Source organism: Patiria miniata, unplaced genomic scaffold, assembly GCF_015706575.1.
Source record: "Patiria miniata isolate m_02_andy unplaced genomic scaffold, ASM1570657v1 HiC_scaffold_2, whole genome shotgun sequence".
NCBI classification, from domain to species: domain Eukaryota; kingdom Metazoa; phylum Echinodermata; class Asteroidea; order Valvatida; family Asterinidae; genus Patiria; species Patiria miniata.
This window is the reverse complement of record NW_024037058.1, coordinates 577,347-597,893: the sequence shown is the minus strand read 5'-3', so window position 1 is coordinate 597,893 and position 20,547 is coordinate 577,347. Positions and strand designations below refer to the sequence as shown.

The 20,547-nt window shown below is 39.9% G+C and overlaps 1 protein-coding gene across 2 annotated transcripts in view; it reads left to right on the top strand.

Moving 5' to 3' along the window:
• LOC119726952 (myosin-16-like) overlaps positions 1–17,229 on the top strand; it is a 34,486-nt gene extending 17,257 nt beyond the window's left edge. For both annotated transcript variants that reach the window (XM_038198796.1, XM_038198795.1), the window contains exons 13-22: positions 1,240–1,450; positions 2,196–2,391; positions 4,570–4,757; positions 6,569–6,740; positions 7,117–7,580; positions 9,744–9,978; positions 10,393–10,596; positions 12,335–12,409; positions 14,501–14,581; positions 15,619–17,229. In XM_038198796.1, the coding sequence (XP_038054724.1) occupies positions 1,240–1,450; positions 2,196–2,391; positions 4,570–4,757; positions 6,569–6,740; positions 7,117–7,580; positions 9,744–9,978; positions 10,393–10,596; positions 12,335–12,409; positions 14,501–14,581; positions 15,619–15,690 (1,898 nt within the window). In that variant the 3' untranslated portion in view covers positions 15,691–17,229. The remainder of the gene's footprint in view (positions 1–1,239; positions 1,451–2,195; positions 2,392–4,569; positions 4,758–6,568; positions 6,741–7,116; positions 7,581–9,743; positions 9,979–10,392; positions 10,597–12,334; positions 12,410–14,500; positions 14,582–15,618) is intronic.
• Positions 17,230–20,547: the final 3,318 nt, after the last annotated feature.

The following is a 20,547-nucleotide window of genomic DNA, read 5'->3' as shown; positions in this document are numbered from 1 at the left end:
TCCTGCTCCATTTGCACGGCGCACCCATGCATACATGGTGCTACGATGGATACACAATACATGATACATTGTACTTGTGCGGTAGTACAGATGCATACTGTACCCGGCCGTACGGTAAAGGCTTAAAAGTATTTCGAATCGGTACGCAGAGAGTTGAATTGGCAAGTTAAAAGAGTTTTTTTTTCTATTTTCTAGCAAAAAAAGTGACCTTTGAACTTGAAATTTAAAAACATCGAACTTTTTGAATGGCCCTTTAGTCTGATAAAAGTTGGTTAACTGGTTACTATTTAATAGATGGAAATCATGCTGGATTTGTGGGAGTATGCGTCATTTTGTTAATCAGTTGGTTAGTTGGTTGGAAGGTCAGTTGGTTATCAATCAATTTGTCAGTGGGTTGGTCGGTCAGTGGGTCAGGTTGGTGAGATCAAGTCAGGTCCGATCAGTCAGTCTGGTCGGTCATGTGTAGAAAGATCTTAAATCTTATAACTTCTCACAAATCCCCTATGAGATATTGCTGCTAAGTATGAACACTCATACTTTAACAACCAAATTCTAAAAGAAAAGGTTAGTTAGGTCTTGTTAATCTGGTCAGTTGGATCTGGTTAATCTGTTCAAGTCAGATCAGGTCCGTTTCAGGTTAGTCATTTGCAGGAATGTCTTGCATATTATATATTTGTTATATCCATAGAGCTATATTAAATTACTAGAGCACTAACTCCTCATTCTTGCGCGGGGAGACGCTTTGAAGCCGCTCTGGGCGCAGACATTTTGAATTTATTTGTGTGTTTGTAGAAGACAATCAAAATAGCTGGATTGAATTTTAAAAGTATACTCTAAATGCAACGCGCAAGTAGAAGATACGCAAACAACGTAAGCGCGTCATGACTGTTCAAAAACGTCACAGCGAAAAGCATCTGCAGCGAGGGACGCGCACACGTTGCCCTGTTTGCATAGAGCAAAATGAAACGCTCATTTGCTGATCGTGCGTTTCGGTTTTGCGTATCGGCTTCAATGACGCACCGGTATCAAGTACAAACGCAGATATGCAAATAGCCGTACAAAAGCGGTACACAATTTCGAGTTTTCCATAGGTTTGTGCACAAACATGGATGCGGCCATCAGGCATTACTTTATACATCGAGTTAGCGCTCTAGTAATTTAATATAGCTCTATGGTTATATCACATACAACTGTAAATGATATAATTAAAACATCCTTTTCCTGAACTGTTTACTACAGAATTGTCTGGCTACAAAAGTGATTATGAGACTGTCATGGCCAAGATGAAGGCATTAGAGCAGCAGAGTATCGAGCATTTCCTGGCAGAGTGCACAGTGGAAGCTGCTTTGGCTATTCAGAGTAAACAATGGCAAGATACCACGGCAGAGATGCAGATAGTGCATTCACAGACTGGAGAAGAGATTCAGAATCTCATGCTGCAGAATACAAGGTACAAACCAATGCAATGTATATTGATATATTTCCTAATGATAGCACTCTGTTCCTAACATTTAGCAATCATTGGTAATCAGCAGTAACAGTGAGTTTATAGATTGATAAGTTGTGGATGTTTTGATACCAATTTCATCAACATTGTTATTACAAAAATGCTTTTTCAGATGGAGTGGAAACTTTGTTTTGGTCAAAAGCTAGCCCCATAAGCGTGTCAAATACTGCACTTTCTCTGTATTGTGAGCCACACAGTTGTGCATGCCACATTTCCTGAAAACTTGTTTCAGGAGCTGAATTAAAAAAATTAGGAATGTTTTTTCTTACTTGCTAGTTGCTATGGAAGCTACTTACATCAGAGGCATGTATGTCTCTAGTAGCAAGCCATATTTCATAGCAAGCATTTATCGCATTTCCAAGATCAAAAGACTTAATTGTCATGGAGTATTTTCACTATAAATAACCTGTATTTAGTGTGATGGGGCAGTTATGAACATGTGGTTTAAAGCTGATTAATGGTCTGGCAGCTGAAAATAGCCTGAGCTGAAGGCGAGGGCTATTGTTGACGACCAGGGCCCTAACCAGTTTTAAACATCACATTTACAACTGCTCTATCACGCTATTATCCCCATTCAGAAATACCTTTTTGGTAAAAATCTAAAATCAAAAGGTTGGCAAACTTCCAACAATGTTCGGGTCATTTTTGTGGGTAATCACCTTGGGTAATTCTTGTGTTCTGTTTTCAGACTTACTGCTGAGACTACTGACCAGAAGCATCAACTGTCTAGTAGTCAAGATCTCATCATTGCCCTACAGTCAGAACTTGAGAGAAACAAGGAGATAATGAACCAACAAGCTAAGGAACTGGAATCATTGGAGTGGGAGCGAGAGATGAGCAAGAAGGCAAAAGCAGATGCACAGAGGATGGCCAGACAGATTCAAGTAGGTTTGGCATTGCCTGATGTCTTAGCCAGTCACTTGTTGCATAAGACCATGCACAAGTTAACTTGAGTAAATTTAGGTAGTCTCAAGTCCAAGTCAGGACTCTTGCACAGTAAGATAAGGGCAGATAAAATGGTCAGACAAATTTTGGTAAACTTTGAAGTGGATCAGCTGCCAGTTTTCAAAGATGGTAGTTGTGGTATGAGTATATAGTAAACTCCGGCCAAGTCAACAACGTATAACTTGTCATATCACTTAAATCGGCCATCTGACGAAAGTCCCGATCGTCTCTAATGCAGTTGCATTGAAAGTTTCATTTCTAAGTCAGCCTTTGTAAGTTGCCATTTCGCCTAAGTCGGCATGTTACTTTTGGTCCCATTTCTTCACAACTACATCAATTCCTCCGCATAAGTTGGCATAAAAAAACCACCACCACCACCACGTGCGCGATCAAAAAGGGGTTTCCCCGATTCTGTAAGCACATCAATACCAGTACCCCTCTAGTCCTGCACGCATGCGCTCTGTACATTTTAGGGGGTCCCATTATTGAATGAACTTTACCACGCATGTCCGTACCGTACGCATGCCTTAATATGTAATTAACTGTACTCATATGTGTATGCAAGCGTTCTAACTTCTACACCACACTGTTAATGCTGGCTGGCCATCCTTGCTTCGTATGCGTACAGGCATGACATTCTGTGATCAATACGTCAGCCTGTATGTGGTGATAACCATTGAGGATATATTTGCTGGAATCAATCATGGACGTAGAAATAAACCAGGGTAAATCAAAGCCTGTGATCCCATAATGAGAGATCGTTTGCAGTATTGATCCAGATACAGATGTGCATAGGCCATTCAATCGATTTTTACTCCATGATTCAATTTATGTAAGTCCGCAAAATGACGACTTACAGCAGATGTCGGCATTCGCGTATAAGTTGTCACAAATTCTCGGGTTCCGAGACTGCGGACTGAGCCAGAGTTTACTGTAGAATCGAGTCAAGTCTGACAGTCTTGAAATCGAAACTTCTGGCAACTTGTAATGTTAAAAATAATCAGGGATTAAAGGTCACATGTTGTTCCTTTAATGCCAAGTCGGATCATTTACAATTAACTGGAAAAGTATGTACTGATGTAATGACAAAACCTTTACTTAAAGTGAAGATGGGACTGGTATCAATTCCCTTTGAAGGTATATAAAAAAGACAAACTTATCATGTTTTAAAAAGTTTTTAATGCAGACTCCTGTGGAAATGGGATGTTTGACACGTTGGTTTGGTTCTCTGTCATGTCTGTGAACAAGTGGGAGATTTCTAGGAAGATATCAAACTCCAAGATCTTTTTATTGTCATGCCAAAGGAGAGCTATACAGCCTAGTTTTGAAATAAGACCACTCAAAGTGGTTACTGTTGTCACAGAGCTCGGCCACTTGTGCCTGGGCCACATTACTATCGGGTCACCCTGACTTTGGCCCCTTGGCAGTGTCCAAATTACTCAGTTAAAAAGAAATTGAAGACTGACTCCATTCTTGGTTGATATACTGCATCCAGCAGTCACACACCTTGTTGCCATGGCCAACAAATGATGTGTTTTTTGGGAAATATATGCTTACTTTCACAAAAAGTTGTTCTGACGTGTAAAGCACTTTGTAATGCAATATATTTGCATAGATTGCCCTGCTGCATGGCAGGCTTGGCCAGCCAGCATTCTTGGTCTACATTATGACTCCCACAACAAATTCTGTTATTTAGGGTCCCATTGCAAGGGTGGAGTAACTTAGCCAAACATTATCAGCATTTCTTTTCTTTTATGTATGTGGGGAACTAATCATCACAAGACACCACATATCACTGTTAGGATCAATCATACTATATGTATTAAGACCAAGAAAAAAAGATGTGTTTCCTATTACATTGAAAAAAAAAGGGTTGGTGGGTGGTGCGACCGTTTTTGTGATTTGCTCTAAATTTTTGAAGTGAAATGTTTCCAGTAATATATGAACTTACTTCTAATGTAGAAACTGGAAAATTTCTGCCCCAACAGGATTAGATTCATTGTGTGTGTCAGCCATTTTGGAAAGATAGCAAACCTTGTTGATGGCAAACAGTTGGCTCCACTTATAGAAATAGAGGTAGACTTCTAACTGACACAGTCACACTCGCATCATTGCAGAACTTTGAGCAGCAGTTTAAGGAGAACATTGAATTCCTTGAGGAGGAGAGAGTTGCCCTGGTAGAGTCAGCCCGGGAAGCAGAAGACCAACTCAAAGTCACCAGCTTGGAGCTATCTCGCCTCAAGGTGGCGCTCTCCAAGGCTGAGGAATCAGGATCACAGTGGAAAGGTGCTGCAGAAACTTTAAGGTCAGTGGGAAAACAGTGATTTCCAAACAGCTACAGTAAACTCTGGCAAAACCGACATCGTACAACTCGTCAAATCGCTCAAGTCGGCCCTCTGACTAAATCCCAATTGTCTGTAATGCATTTCCATTGAATTTTTTATTTCTAAGTCGGCTTTTATAAGTCACCATTTCGCTCAAGTCGTCATGTTACTCTAGGTCCCCTTTCCATAAAAAGCATTACAAAATCCTTTGTGTAAGTCGGCATTCAACAAATCACGCATTGGCATCGACTTCCTGTACTGCGGTTGGCAAAGTGTGGAGTGAAAAGTGGTTTCGCACAGCCCGTGACCGCTGCATGCATCGGTGTTGAAAAAGGGTGTTCTACTGCATACCACTATGCGGCGCTATAGGATCTTTGCTGCATACATCGCATATGCATCGTGAGCATATCAATACCAGTACCCCCTCTAGGCTGGACGCATGCGCTCTGTCCATTTTGGGGGTCGTCTTATTGAATGATGCTGCAGTCAATGCGTGCGTGGTATATACCGGACCACGCACGCATTACTGTGCACGTACATATGTATCGTGGTATCCACTATCAATACCCCAAACGTGATGATACAATTCGAGGATTAATTTGCTGGATTCAACTCAAGCATTGAGGAGATAATCCAGGGTAAATTGAAGCCAATTAGTGCAATGAATCATGTGTGCAAAAGACCATTCATGTATGCCGGCAAAATGACGGCTTACAGCAGATATCGGCATTCGCGTAAGTCGTCACAAATTCTCAGGTCCCGAGAGTGCCCGTTTAGCCGGAGTTTACTATATAACCTATTATTGCTATTGTTACTTGGAACTTTGGCACATGAAGGACATACATGTACATGTATACGCAGGTCAACTGTGTAATTATCAGACTTAATTAAGGTTCAATGTATAGTTGCTTTGTTAGTGCCTGCTGCTCCCAGTGTAGTGTCCTGACTGACTGACTGACTGACTCCCCTGACTGGCTGGCTGGCTGACTGTGACTTGTGACTTAGATTGATTACCCATCTTACCGGTACTTACTGATTGTCACTTGTGACTTACACTATGGTCTGGGAGCAGCTATATGAGGCTTGCCTGTTTGTAGATATGATTGAGCACTCTACACCACATGTGCATTAGTCTGGCACTGCTTGTTTCATATAAGACCAGTCTCCATGCAAACAGTGTATGTGCATTTGTCATTTCCTCAAGTTACCTCTATACAAATATTGAGTGGCTCAGAGTGAAATGGGAGGAATATTATCGCAAGGTAAAATCTGGACTTTTCCATATCACGATGCGAATCCAAGGGCTAATATTCCTCACATTACACAATTTAAAGCCACTCAATATTTGTTTTATATAACTAACATATAGATCCTTGTTGGTGAAATTGGCGAAAAATGTGTTGATCTCTTCCAAACCACCCCTTCGCGAAAATATTTGAACCCAACTCGTAGCGCTGGCTCTTTAAAACAATATGCGCAACGCTGAACGCACTCACCAGCATGCATTTGCACACAAATACATGTACCGCGTCTTGGAACAAGCATCGATCCTAACTGTTTAATAATATTTCCCATTCCCCATGGGCGAATGGGACTTTTTGAGATCCGGCGTGAATGGGAGTAATAACGAATGTCACGTGATGTGTGTTCCACCAATCAACTGACAAGGATCTGTATGTCGGTTATATAATAGATCTTATTCTACAAATTGTTTAGCCATTCTGATTCAATTGAATAGAACTGTGTGTTCTCTGGGACCAGCTTGACTAGGTTTGCCTTGTCTTGTTTGCAGTGAGAGGCTTCAATTCTGTCAGAGTGAGTTAGATAACACAAAGGCCCATGCTCACTGGATGCTACTCAACCAAGCCACTGAGATGAGAGATGCTGCCGATGGATTGACAGCACTACTCAACAAGATACAAGACGTATTCACTCATCTCAACATCAGCATGGAAGACCAACAGGTAATAGGATTCTTTCATAACCTGTGAAGATTGCTGGCTCTGTATTGGACAACAAGCATGTAGTACTCAATGAGAGTAGTGTGTGATTGGCACATGTTCACATATAGAGTATGTTCACACGCAATGGAAACACCTTAATACAGCTGTCCAACACGTTTAAAAAACATTCAAAATGAAAGGTCTGGTTGCAAAGAATGTTGCAAGTGTTCCTTCAAAAACCTGATATTTTAAATGTTCAGAACGATAGAGCCCATTAAATCCTCTATAGATGATGTACTGATGGTTGCTTGGACTGCATTGTACATGTATCGTGCGCATACTTTGGTTATCTCAGCCTACTAAAGTTGATTGAATAATTGGTTTGTTTTCTTTGTAGTTGAATAAGGAAGCCTCTGAGCCAACTGCAGCTTCCAAGATGATCCAATCCAAATCCAAATCACAGACAAATGAGCTTGCATCTGGCTCCTTAGTGGCTTCCATCCTGAATGCTATCCAATCTAAAGATGAAGACATCAATGATAAAGATATGGTACTACAAGAAACCCCGTCAGTCTCACTAGAGCAACAACCTCGCACCCCAAGCCCCTTTGACAGCGGCTTTGCTATTGGTGGATCCGGTAGCAGTGCATTCACTGCTGTGGAGACATCCACCAATCCGAATGCGTGTGCTGTAGATATGAAAGTCAACAAGGCTGACGAATTGAAAGAGAGTAAAGATGATAGTCTAGCCCTAGTGGAGCAGGTTGAGCAAGCGAGGGCACTCTCAGGACAGCTTCTGAAGCTGCTACTGGCTCGTAATGACACCCTTGTGTCAGTAGTCAAGGAGCTCAAAGAGGAAAGGTAAAAGTCAGCTCCAAATCTAACATTTATGTATACATGTATGTATAATGGCCATGGATAGTAAACAACAGTAAATTCAAAGAAATATCTATGGTCCCGGCCGAAAGGCCCTTAATGTGGAACATTTAAAAGCATCTTGTGTGTATAGATTTGTCATGGCTGTCGTTCATTGTACAACAATGTTACAATCTAGGTTTAAATTTCACCAATATCACCTACATGAATGTATTACAATATGAGGCTCTGCCTTTACTGCTTCACAGGAGGTGTCTTCACCGCCTCATCCCCTCCAAAGGTGAAAGTCCGCCATATGGGGGCGATCAACTTGTGAATGATCAACTTGTAATAAACACACACAGTCTCATTTTACCATTGTTGGGGCAAGGCATTGTGTTTCCTTTTGTCCCTATAATTTAACACTCTCCCATAGACTAAGCACACACTCAAAAAGTCCGATGACCATTTACAACAAAAGATGAATGTATCTGTCCTCGGGAAGTATTTAAAGCTATAGTCCATCATTTGCAGCTATCCGAAAAGTAGCTGGCGTAATTCTTGTTGAAAAACATACTTGGTTGAAAGATAGTAAGGGGACTAAACTCCCTGTCATGCCTGTGAAATTATTCTTTCTGGCAAGCTGTCATTTTGAAGTAATCAACGAAAAAAGGCCTTTCCAACGGTGCTTCTTAAGACGCACCATAGGAAAATTTAAATTAGTAGTTCGTTTTGTTATTCGGCGAAGCGCGCACAATCATTGGCACGATGCTCACGCGCGCGCGGCTGCTATAATTTGTCGGATCGCTGCGCAACATCGCGTAGCTGCAATCGGCTCAGCGAGAACGTGTCTCGGACGCTGAATTCAGGCGCAATTCAAAACATGATTCAGCAACTTTTGATTTGAAATTGAGATCCTAGAATGCTGTTTTTCTCGGAATTTACAGCTGAAGCTGAGCTGAAACTTCATTAGGTTAGTTGTTCAGTACCCTTCTTTAGATTTTGAGCACTTTTGTTGCTTCAAACGAACAAAATGCGCAAATTACAAATGATGGACTATAGCTTTAATACAAGAGCACATGCACTTACACACATATACACCATTTGAAGTTTATAGTAAAGCAGTGATTATGAATATTATTATCTTCAAGCAAACATGAATCCTCGATCCTGATCCATGGCAACAACAGTGCCAATATATCTAATACCTTCGGCCTTGTGGTACATTGGACATGGACGCACTACATTATTCTGTGGTCCACTCGTTGCTCCTGGGATTATTAATAGTTTCCTTCCTACACTGTACAATATGTATTATGTGACACAGCACACGGTTGTAATGACTTGCTCATTGCACTGTCATTACTGGTTACACGCTTTATTCTATCTGTTGGTTGAGGTAAGTAAACATAGCAACCTACCTGGGTGACTGCAGACCTCTGATATGGGATATAAGTCCTCCTGTAGTTGCCTGATTTCAGGCTGTTTCCAAACTGTAAATAACATATTGGCACTGTACATGTATACTACATCCGTCGGATTTTGTACCCCCGTGTAACCCCTTTAGTTCTTAACTTCACCTATATGGAAGGATTCTCAATTTACTGGAACCCATTGAAGTTATAGAGCATTGTTTGCTGAACTAGTTTGTTCCCATAAGAAACATAAGAAAAAACAGTGCCCTCTATTGACATAGCCAGAAACATTCGCACGCAATGAGTACAGGCTATGATACTTCTTTTATATGTTATATGCTAGTTTTTTGGTCATTATTTCTCATCGGGATGCCAACAATTCTTCATTACAGTTTTGTCCAATTAGAAATGATCAGGTTTTACGTTCGCTGGTTATATATTATAGCTACATAAAAATTGATCGGTATGTTAAACCCTGGAGCAGAATAGTTTGGTGAACTCTTATCTCAAACAAATTAGTTCGGCAAATGATTCTCTTACTTCCATGGGTTCATATTTTCCTGTTTAACATGGCTATTATTATTAAGCAGTACATTAGGAATCCTTCCATATAGGTGAAGTTAAGAAAAAGTGGTAACACAGGGTCTAAAATCTGATAGATGTATTTCATCCTTACATCCCTGTCAGGTGAATGTCACTATCGTACAATGTGTATGCACCCATTTCTTGATATTTGTGTCTTTCTCTATCGCAGGTGTCAGCTCCATACCCAACTCCTGAGATCCCAGAAGTTGCATGATCGAGAGCTGTGCGTCATCCGTGAGCAACTGCTAGAATCAGAGATGCAGGAGCGCCGTCTACATCAGGAGGTTGCTAATCGCAATGCATCATTAACTGAACAACAGCAAGCATTGCAATATGCACAGCAAAGACTGCAATCCATGGCTGATAACTTGGAGAGATTCTCTGATCAGAAGTCAACCATTGAGGTTAGCTGGCAGTCACCAGTCACTTTTATTACTGCTACCAACCTCAATGGATAGACTGATTTCTTGGACATTACAGTGGCCTGCGGTCACTCTAGACTAAACGTAAAGTAGTAGATAGAAAGTTACTATTTCTAACTTGATTTGATTAACATTATTTTCATTGTCCCCAACAGCCTCAATTTCACTGTTGCTTGAACTACAAGTTCAAATTTTAAGTTTGCCTAGCAAGTATGACTTTGCACTGTCACTCCTGTATTCTGTAGTCTAATAGCAGTCAACATAACACGTGTTGCTGAATCTCACCAATATAACAAACAAAGATGATTGTTTCATGTACATTGTTAATGAAATTGAAATTTCACCCATTTCCAATTTTTTTCAATTTAATTTATTTTCTTGGCATGTTTTTACCAGAAACTCCAAACTGAGACAGCTAAACTGACCAGCAGCCTGCGAGTTGCCCAGAGGGAGAAGGGCCTCCTACAAGAACAGCTGGACAATGTCTTGTCAGGCTGTTCTCAATCCAGCAATGAGGATGACGTTGATGGGAGAGTGGCATCGCAGCCAACAGCAGTCAGAAATAAGCTGATTAGAGAAAACCTGAGTCTCAAGAAGGAGGTAAGCAGACTTCCATTTAGTGCGATGCTTTGGATTCAGTTTTATGGACAATTCATTATTCAAATAATGAATGTTTATGAGTGCAATGGTGAGAATAATTTCATAAGTTGAATGATTGAATGTTCGCCGAGTTGAATGGAACATTCCATCCTCCAACGAATGAAAATATTGTCACCATTGCACGAATGCAAAACATTCATTATTTGTTTGAAACAACATCCAAGTAGATCTTTGTCATTCAATTGGAGGATAAAACTTTAAGAACAAACAAAACTCACAAAATTGTATCATATCCACTACATTGTTTAGTTTGTTCAAGGCTAACAAAGGTTTAAAAGTCAAATCATTGACAATAATGAAATAGCGCCGGGCCACTGCGCGCGGCGTGCAATAGATCAAAAGGGATGGGACGAAAATGCACGGTGAATGGAACCAAAAATGCACGGTTATGAAGTAGGCAATGCAATGGTTCAATTAATGAATCCTCCAATCAAATGACAAGGATTTACTTGGGTGTTATATAAACTTTGATATAAGTATTGAATAGGCCAAATCAACATCTGGATTTTGGATAACCAAACGCACGTGATGCTGCAAGCCTGCCAACTGTTGGACTAGGACTGCTGATACATTGTATTTATCCAAAAAATGCATAGCTGGTGACAGTTTGCACATGTGCCAGTGAAATGTCCATTTGGCTTATTGTGCTGTCAAGATTTCTCTATGTTGCTCACACGATGCCAAAAACAAAGCTGCTTCCAGGCAATCTCCAAAAAGCAAAATGACAAACCAACTTTACATTTGCTTCATGAATTATTAGAAGCTGTTGGAAAAGTGTGCTTCATTCTTTCTGAGGGTTCATACACTTTAAACCCTATAATGTTTAACTTATAAACGCTTTTTGCAACAATTTATGTAGATTGTAAACCCCTCGTATTTAACTTGTGTTTAAGTTATAAAGGTTCATGTTTTTACAGTGTAATGAGTACCACTCAAATTGAGCCCCTTAAAAGCATATGGGCATTTCCATGGTAACTGGCTACTGGCGTTATGGTTAAAAGAGGAGTCTTCCATCAGCTCTGTGCTGTTCTATAAAGTCAAAGCATTTAGAGTGGATTTTTCTCACAGAAGATCCCTTAAATTTAAGTGTCTAAACAAAGTTAAGTGTCAAAAAAAGACGCCAACAAAACAAAATTCTGTTGGTTTAGCAGTAACTTTTTACATGTTTTAAGCTCTGGCAGGAGCTTCTTCATGTCACTTTGTGGTCGGTTGGTCGGTCGATAGGTCTGTCCTTGGAAAGTTGATCAAAAATGGACCCCCTAAGTTTGCCATAAAATATAACTACCCCAAAAATTTAGCAAATGCAATGCCGTCGTCAGTAAATGCACTCTGGGCGAAAGTTTTTGTCTTGATCGACGTGCATGCGCGTCTATTTTGCATATGAAGTGAGACATTCCGGAACCGGGCCAGTTTTTTGTGCACTCGCCTTGTCGGTTTATGGGTGACTTGCGTTACAAGTTTATGAAGGTTTGAATTCTAGCAAGTACCGGTAGCAGAGGAATTAAGCAAAATGTTATGCTTTCCTTTCTGTGTGCATGAATATTTTCATTTTTCATGTTTTTATTTCAAGTATTCAATTCTAGATACTGTAAGTTGTGCGCAACTTATGTGCAGCAAATTTTCCTTCGGTTTGGCAGTTCAGCTGATTTACTTTCATTTCTTTCTATATTTGTTGCAGTTGGAGAGGCTGAGAGTTTGCTTAGTTGAACGCCAGGAGCACTATGAGACATTGAATGCTAGAGCTACCAAACATGTAAATATAATAGAGACTGTCCTATGAGACATTGAATGCTAGAGCTACCAAACATGTAAATATAATAGAGACTGTCCTATGAGACATTGAATGCTAGAGCTACCAAACATGTAAATATAATACAGACTGTCCTATGAGACATTGAATGCTAGAGCTACCAAACATGTAAATATAATACAGACTGTCCTATGAGACATTGAATGCTAGAGCTACCAAACATGTAAATATAATAGAGACTGTCCTATGAGACATTGAATGCTAGAGCTACCAAACATGTAAATATAATAGAGACTGTCCTATGAGACATTGAATGCTAGAGCTACCAAACATGTAAATATAATAGAGACTGTAGACCGAGGGAGGAAAATATAATGTTGCTCATAAATATAAAAAAAAAAAACGCCCATTGAGCAGATTTAGGAGGGCTTTATTGTATTAACAAATCTTTCTGGAAATCCTTCATGCCACTGACTTCAATAAACCTTTATTTTTCATCTGGGGTCAATTTCAACAAGCTGTTAGGCATGGACTAATGATGTGCAAACTCGACCCGAAACCGAAACCGACCCGACCCGAAACCGACTTTGGGTCGGGTCGGTTTGTCCATCTTTTTGGTCAGGTCGGTTTCGGTTTTGCATTGATATTTTCGGGTCGGGTCAGTTTAGCCATCTTTTGAAAAAAACGAAATAAACCGAAATAAACCGAAACAGTTGAGAAATTTAGGTGATGCAATATTATTGACAGTCACTGTGACCGCAGCCCTAGTGTGGTGTGGCCACCGAGCGCACTATCAAGTTCCCACGGTATTAATTTCTCCAGTCGGATGGGACTGACAGTGAAATAGATAAGATTGTAACAGTTTTCATGATACCGCCTGAGGATACCATGCGTTTGTCCAGTAAGTGGAGTTACTCTCGATCAACCCACCGAGTATGACAGAGAGAGAGACGATGGTTTTGCAAAAGAATTCATGCCACGTGGGTAAGGGCAGGCACACAAAAAGTGATCACTTTGTCCAAGCAATTAAGGCATTCGTTTTTTTTTTTTTGGTTTTTATCGGGTCGGGTCAGTTCGGGTCGGTTTTACCTTATTTTTTGTCGGGTCGGGTCGGTTTGAGGGAGTTAAGATCGTTTTCGGTTCGGATTCAGTTTATATCTCTAATGTTTCGGGTCAGTTTGGCCTGGTCATACCCCCCTTACCCCCCCCCCCCAATCTTTTTTTACGAAGTGCCTTTTTTTCCTTAACAAGTGCCCTTATCAAAAAAGAAGTGGTGCCCTTTTTTTGTGGCATCTGCCGTTTTCAGAATTTCGCACATGTATCGCCCTGAAAAGCACCATATATTGGCCCTTTGTGTGCATAATTGTCGGTTTTGAACAGCGCCGCCATCGACAGATTGTACCCCCCCCCCCCTTTTTGATTTTACGGAGGCCAAGTGTCCGGGGAAAAAAACCTGTATACATTTCACAACGGATGTGCAAGTGCCCTTTTCAACAAATTTTACCCCCCCCCCCAATAAAAATGACCGTGCTACGCCCCTGCTTTTAAAAGATGTACTCTCTGTGCTCTTCAACAATTTCAACTTGTTTCTCCTGTTGACTCTTCATCTTGTGGTTTATTTTGATGATCAAACTATCTTCTGTTGCTTATTTTGGTGTCTGCAACCTTTTCTTATTTTGGTGTCTGCAACCTTTCAAGAACTTATTTATTGTTGTGTTGCAAAACAAGTTGACATTTGAAGAGTAATTATTCCATAAATAATGTGTGCCAAATTTTTAATTCAAAAGTGAGTAACTTTTGTACTGTTAGAAAAATAACAATTTAAAGGCGTGCAATTTTTCCTCGGATCAGCTGATTTCTTCGTTTTTTACTTCTCATGAATGCCATTACAAAATGAAAAATACTGTACAAAATGTTGTGTGGTTTGGAGTTACCTCGCTTTTTCTAAATTCCCAGTTGCAAGCCTGAATTTAAGAACATCAATTTTTGTTTCAGGGTGAACTCGTAAATAGCATGGACAGTACATCTAATAACTATATGTCTGTTAGAACATATAATTGGATCAATGAAACTGCATTCACTGTTTGCACTCAGATGCGCGTGTTGGAAGACAACTGGCACAAGGCAGATGCTGAGGTGTATCGTCTGGATGAAGTATTTGATCATTGCAAACAGGTAATTCCTTATTTAATAACTGACAGCAAAGGGGAGGTGTTATACATGGCTATTGTCTGTGTGATATGATTGAAGACATCATACTTAAAGGGAAAATACAACATTTGCAAACATCAAAAAAATAAAACTACCAAATCATTTTGAAATACCTTGCTGAACTGTTAGTGAATGACAGTGTAAAGCATCCTGTAAAATCATGGCACCTGGTATACTGTCATTTTCAAGAAAAGTGGTATTTTTGTATCAATTTCCAACGCTGATCGGCCGACCAGCGTTGGGAAAAAACTGGCTTTTTTTCAAATACTGGCCCCAATTGACCATCGCACTTGTTTGCAATCGATTACACACCTATGAACGGGTACAAGCCAGCTAGACTGGTTCCCTGACCTTACAATTCCCCAATGTACGTAAATTGCTCTGTTTCTTCTTAAATGGAGTCAGGGAACCAGACTACAGGAAAATTGTTGTTTTTCTTGGTTTTTATAGCATTTTTGAACCAAAAACCTCAAAAAAGTCAGTGTAACTATATTTGCTATATATTTCCAACCCCCAATTCCATCCATTTCTGAAAATTACAGCAAAAGCAAATGATGTATATTCCCTTTAAGAAATTAAAGCAGTCAAAGGAAACTCAAGATATTTACTTTTGTGACTGTGCACTCAGTTTGTATCGGGGTTGAAATAGCTTAAAAGGCCTTTTCAGGCACCTATGCTATATGTCTAATTTATCTTTATATTCAGTCGTCATATTGCCATTTACAAGGGTGTTTGAGACTAGAATTTTTTTGGCTTTAGTCATAAATTGTTGTATCAGTATGTGAAAAAAATCGAAGAAAAAGTCTATGCACAAATGTTTTTCAGTTACCAAAAATGTGGGTTCACAATTTAAACAGAAAACCCTTTATCTGAAGAGTAACAACACAGAAACAGCGCCATCATTTGTCAGGAAAGCATGGAATATTTGAAATGTCTACAAAAGTCGCTTATTATCCTTTGTACTCGCTGCTTTATGTTCATTGGTTTGTTTTATGATATAGTTGATGGAGCAAGTTCCTGTCACAGGTGATGAGCATTCAAGCATGTCTGCATTGAGGCAACTACTCAGCTGAGTTATCTGCCTGAGTCAACACACACACCACCCCTTGCGGACACTGCTTTCATCAGGCATGCAACTTTTCCTTGGATCCGCTGATTTCCTCGTTATTTACTTCTCAAGAATGCCAGTTTTTGTGTAATGGCATGCCTGATACAAGCTATGCTTTCAAGGTTTTGCCACCTCTAGTGGCCTTTATATCTTGTTCAATACTTATATTATTTTTCATTTCTGTCATGAAGAGGGAATAAATGTGTTTGAATTGAATTGTCATGACAGATTGAAAAACACTGTACAAAGTCGTGTGTGGTTTGGAATTTCCTCATTTTTTCTAAATGCCCCGTTGCATGCCTGTTTCATCAAGTTTCCTTTGGCATTTGTTCAGTGCTTGCTTTGTAGTTTTACGCTGTATATATGTTTACATTGTAGCCTGGGGTATGTTAATCACACAGCTCTTTTTTACTACGACATGTTTTCCCTTGGAGCTTCAGTGATACCCATGTCACTGTGCTCTTCTGTGTTATAATATACTGCATTGCGAACGGAGACAATGTCTGCTGAGAGTCCAAATGATTTTCAGATAAAGGAAACATGGTGCTTGCCTGTGATACACACGAGGTGATGGGATTCGGGCTTGACCAACATTGCTATGCTTTATGTACAGTTAGCCAGTGTAGCATGTTTTAATTCATTTGTTTAGTCACAGAGTTGGATTTGAAATGAATTGTTCATTAAGTGATGTAGGTATTCAATAGATGTGTTCAACTGTACATACAAAAGTTGAAAGTAGATTAGAAGGTAGCCAAACAGTGCTGAACTCAAAGGCCTTGTTTACACTTTTGATGAACTTAATACCTTTGGCATGGTAACAAGTTGAGGAGTTTGTCATGTGTTTTTATTGGTATCAAACACAAGTACACCTTGAAGATGTTCCACTTTAATGTATTTATTTACAACAAACTGAATTGATTCCTTTATTAACCAGTTTTACCTCTTGTGACAATCAGTTTGCAGTATGTACATTTAGTTGCTCCACTTTGTGTCCATTTATTGATTTCATTTATTAATTGTAGTGCAGCTCTGTATTACGTTCTATAATGAAATAAGGTTGAAACCACAGCAATTGGAATCTACTTGAGAACAGTGCGATCACAAGGATGTCACCCCGTCATCCTTACAGAGATTCTTACAATACAGTTCTGTTGGATGGGCACAATACTTTAAATGTGTTTTAAGACTCAATAAGTTGAACTATTCCTTAGAAATAACTAGAGTTTCATATTTTTCTCAGATGAACATTATACTACACATCACATAGAGGTTCAGAATTCAATGTGAGGGAGCAGGGGTTTATTTTAATAGCGGAAAATCCATTTTGAATATTAATGATCTGCTGACAAATTGAACAAGCCCTTATGATTAGTATCAATTACTGGCTACAAACTACATGTATGTAAATCTGCACAGGATGGTTGTAGAACATTTTGTCGAAAAAAAAAAGTTTTGTAAGCTACTTGTACTCCAATATTGCTAATAAACCATTGTTCTCTTCAAATGTTCCATGTTTTGAAGTTTATTGTACAGTTGAAACACTTCATAGTCTTTACACTTTTTCTTAATACAAAAGTATTAGACCAGGTGCCCAGAACATTTATTCATGCGAAAAGCGCCGGAATAAGGTTTTTGGTAATAGTGTTGTGAATTGAGATAATACATGATACACATCTCCAGACACTACAATGGTAGTAAGCGTATAGATTGACCATGAAAACATAGGTGTAGAAACCACATTTGTGCTATTACCATGTATAGTTTTTGACATATTGTCAAAAAAGGGATTTTTGGTAATGGCGGTGCTTTATTACGTCATTTCGGACCTTAGGCCACGCCCTAGACCCGGCAGCAATGCATTTTTGTGATGTCCCCATGATACCCTTTCACCCTATGAGGTCGACTGCTTTGGTGCTTTTTGCATGAATAAATGTTCTGGGCTCCCATTCTATATACATGTACTTGCTTTTTTCATGGTAACATTGAACAAAGTGAAAGTTAGTTATGACATCATAAAATTCAGTTCACATTTTTTTGCTTTAAAGAAAGCCCGCCTTTAATATAGTAGTGTATGGACTATTGTTCAAACTGAGTTTAAAAACTGATTTTATTCATTATTCATATGCCACAGACTATGCTCCAACCACAGCCTGTTTAAGGCAATCAGTGCCAATTAACCCATGATGGAGTAAAAACAAACACCCCAACAAACAAACAAACAAACAAACAAACATAATGTTCCCTTTAGTTTCCACAGCCACTAAGCATAAGTACAGTATTTCTCACTTAATATGGTCATTAACACGTTCTGTGCACTACAATGTACAATTATACACACTGTTTAGGCCTGGACAACTCCAACAATGTTGGAATGGGATCCCATTCTGTTCAGAACTCCAAATTGCACCAGCTTAACAGGGAATCCTAAATACAATACACAAATGACCAAAGTAGTAAAATGTTAAGAGCAGTGGCGTCGCCAAGGGGGGGCCAGGGGGGGGGGGGGCACGTGCCCCCCCTGGAAAACCTAGTGCCCCCCGAGTGCCCCCCCATCAAATGCTGGTGCCCCCCTATCCTCTGCAAAATTCTGCGCGTTGTTAAAATCATTACCTCAAAAATAGCAATTTCTGGAGATATCTTCAGATCGAATTTAGCATCAAATGTGGCACCATTTTGCATCTAGCCCATCCTCCGTATGCGAAAACCCCCTCCCCTTAGACCCCTCCCCCAGGACGGCGATCCGTATCCACCTAAGTGCCCCCCCCCCATCAAATGCTGGTGCCCCCCCTGTGCCCCCCCCAGACTGAAAAGTCTGGTGACGCCACTGGTTAAGAGGTGTATTTGCTGTCTTAGTTCTACATAATTAGCTTAGTTCTACAGCATTTGCCGCTTTCTAGAAAATTGCACAATCTTTGAACTCTGTCAGGCGCTGGCTGTAATCGACTTTTGGAAAAATAGAATGAGCTTCTACTCAGTGTTGAACCGATAAAGCCAAATGACTGCCAATCCAATAATCCATATTTGTTTGCAGTATTGGCCTGATACTGATACCGATAGTCATATCTCAATACGATTTAATGAAAATAAAAATATAAAGTTTTCAGCAGGTGAATTGGCCTCTGTGGCCTAACAAGTCTGAATGTGCAACTTAGTATGTTCCAAACCCAAAGTTGGCCAGTAAATGACTGAAGATTTAGCAATACATGTATAAGCGTATGTATCGATTTCTGTTCTTTGACATACATATGTACATTGTGCATGTGCTCATTACATTCTAGACTGGAATTCAAGCTCATATAGGGCATATTGAATATGGACTACTGACACACAGGCCCAATGTTCATAGTACAGTACATGCATGGTTCCCTGCCATTTTCTTTTGCTTTATTGATTAAACACTAGCTACTACTGAGTCGATTCCTCCATAACAGAGCATTTAAGATTGCAGATAGGACTTTTCGAAGCAATTCCTTTTGATTGTGGCACAGTTGCCCAAGCCTAACAATGTCCTTTACATGTTGCTGTCAGTGATTTCGTTGTAGTCAACCATGTCCAAGACCATCCAACATGTCTGCTGGTACCTTGTCTCCAGGATGGAAATGATTCATGTGTTCTTGAAACCTAAACAAGACAAAACATAATATCAATAACATTAAAGTTTTTACTGACTATCAAAAAAAGGCTGAAAAAGAATTGACTGGTATGAGGATGGCGTTTGAGAATTTGGAAGAAAATCGAGGTTATTTTGTGTGTGTAAAATACAGACGATAGAACTAAATAAGATAATTTCTAAAGCGCTCATGGGTCATGACAAATTCAAATAGGCTACAGTTTTCCCAGCCAATGACCTCAAATAGACTACAGTTTTCCCAGCCAATGACCTCAAATAGACTACAGTTTTCCCAGCCAATGACCTCAAATAGACTACAGTTTTCCCTGCCAATGACCTCAAATAGACTACAGTTTTCCCAGCCAATGACCTCAAATAGACTACAGTTTTCCCAGCCAATGACCTCAAATAGGCTACAGTTTTCCCAGCCAATGACCTCAAATAGACTACAGTTTTCCCAGCCAATGACCTCAAATAGACTGCAGTTTTCCCAGCCAATGACCTCAAATAGACTACAGTTTTCCCAGCCAATGACCTCAAATAGGCTACAGTTTTCCCAGCCAATGACCTCAAATAGACTACAGTTTTCCCAGCCAATGACCTCAAATAGGCTACAGTTTTCCCAGCCAATGACCTCAAATAGGCTACAGTTTTCCCAGCCAATGACCTCAAATAGGCTACAGTTTTCCCAGCCAATGACCTCAAATAGGCTACAGTTTTCCCAGCCAATGACCTCAAATAGACTACAGTTTTCCCAGCCAATGACCTCAAATAGGCTATAGTTTTCCCAGCCAATGACCTCAAATAGACTACAGTTTTCCCAGCCAATGACCTCAAATAGGCTACAGTTTTCCCAGCCAATGACCTCAAATAGACTACAGTTTTCCCAGCCAATGACCTCAAATAGGCTACAGTTTTCCCAGCCAATGACCTCAAATAGGCTACAGTTTTCCCAGCCAATGACCTCAAATAGGCTACAGTTTTCCCAGCCAGTGGCCTCAATAAGACTACAGTTTTCCCAGCCAATGACCTCAAATAGGCTACAGTTTTCTCAGCCAATGACCTCAAATAGACTACAGTTTTCAGAATCCTATCAAACCTTGCATGTGTATCAGCTCAATGTGTACTTACTGATGGTAGCAATCAGCAGCTGAGTCTCTCTTACAGGCCGATGTGTATGCCATCTTGTACAGCACCAAGAATACCAACAGG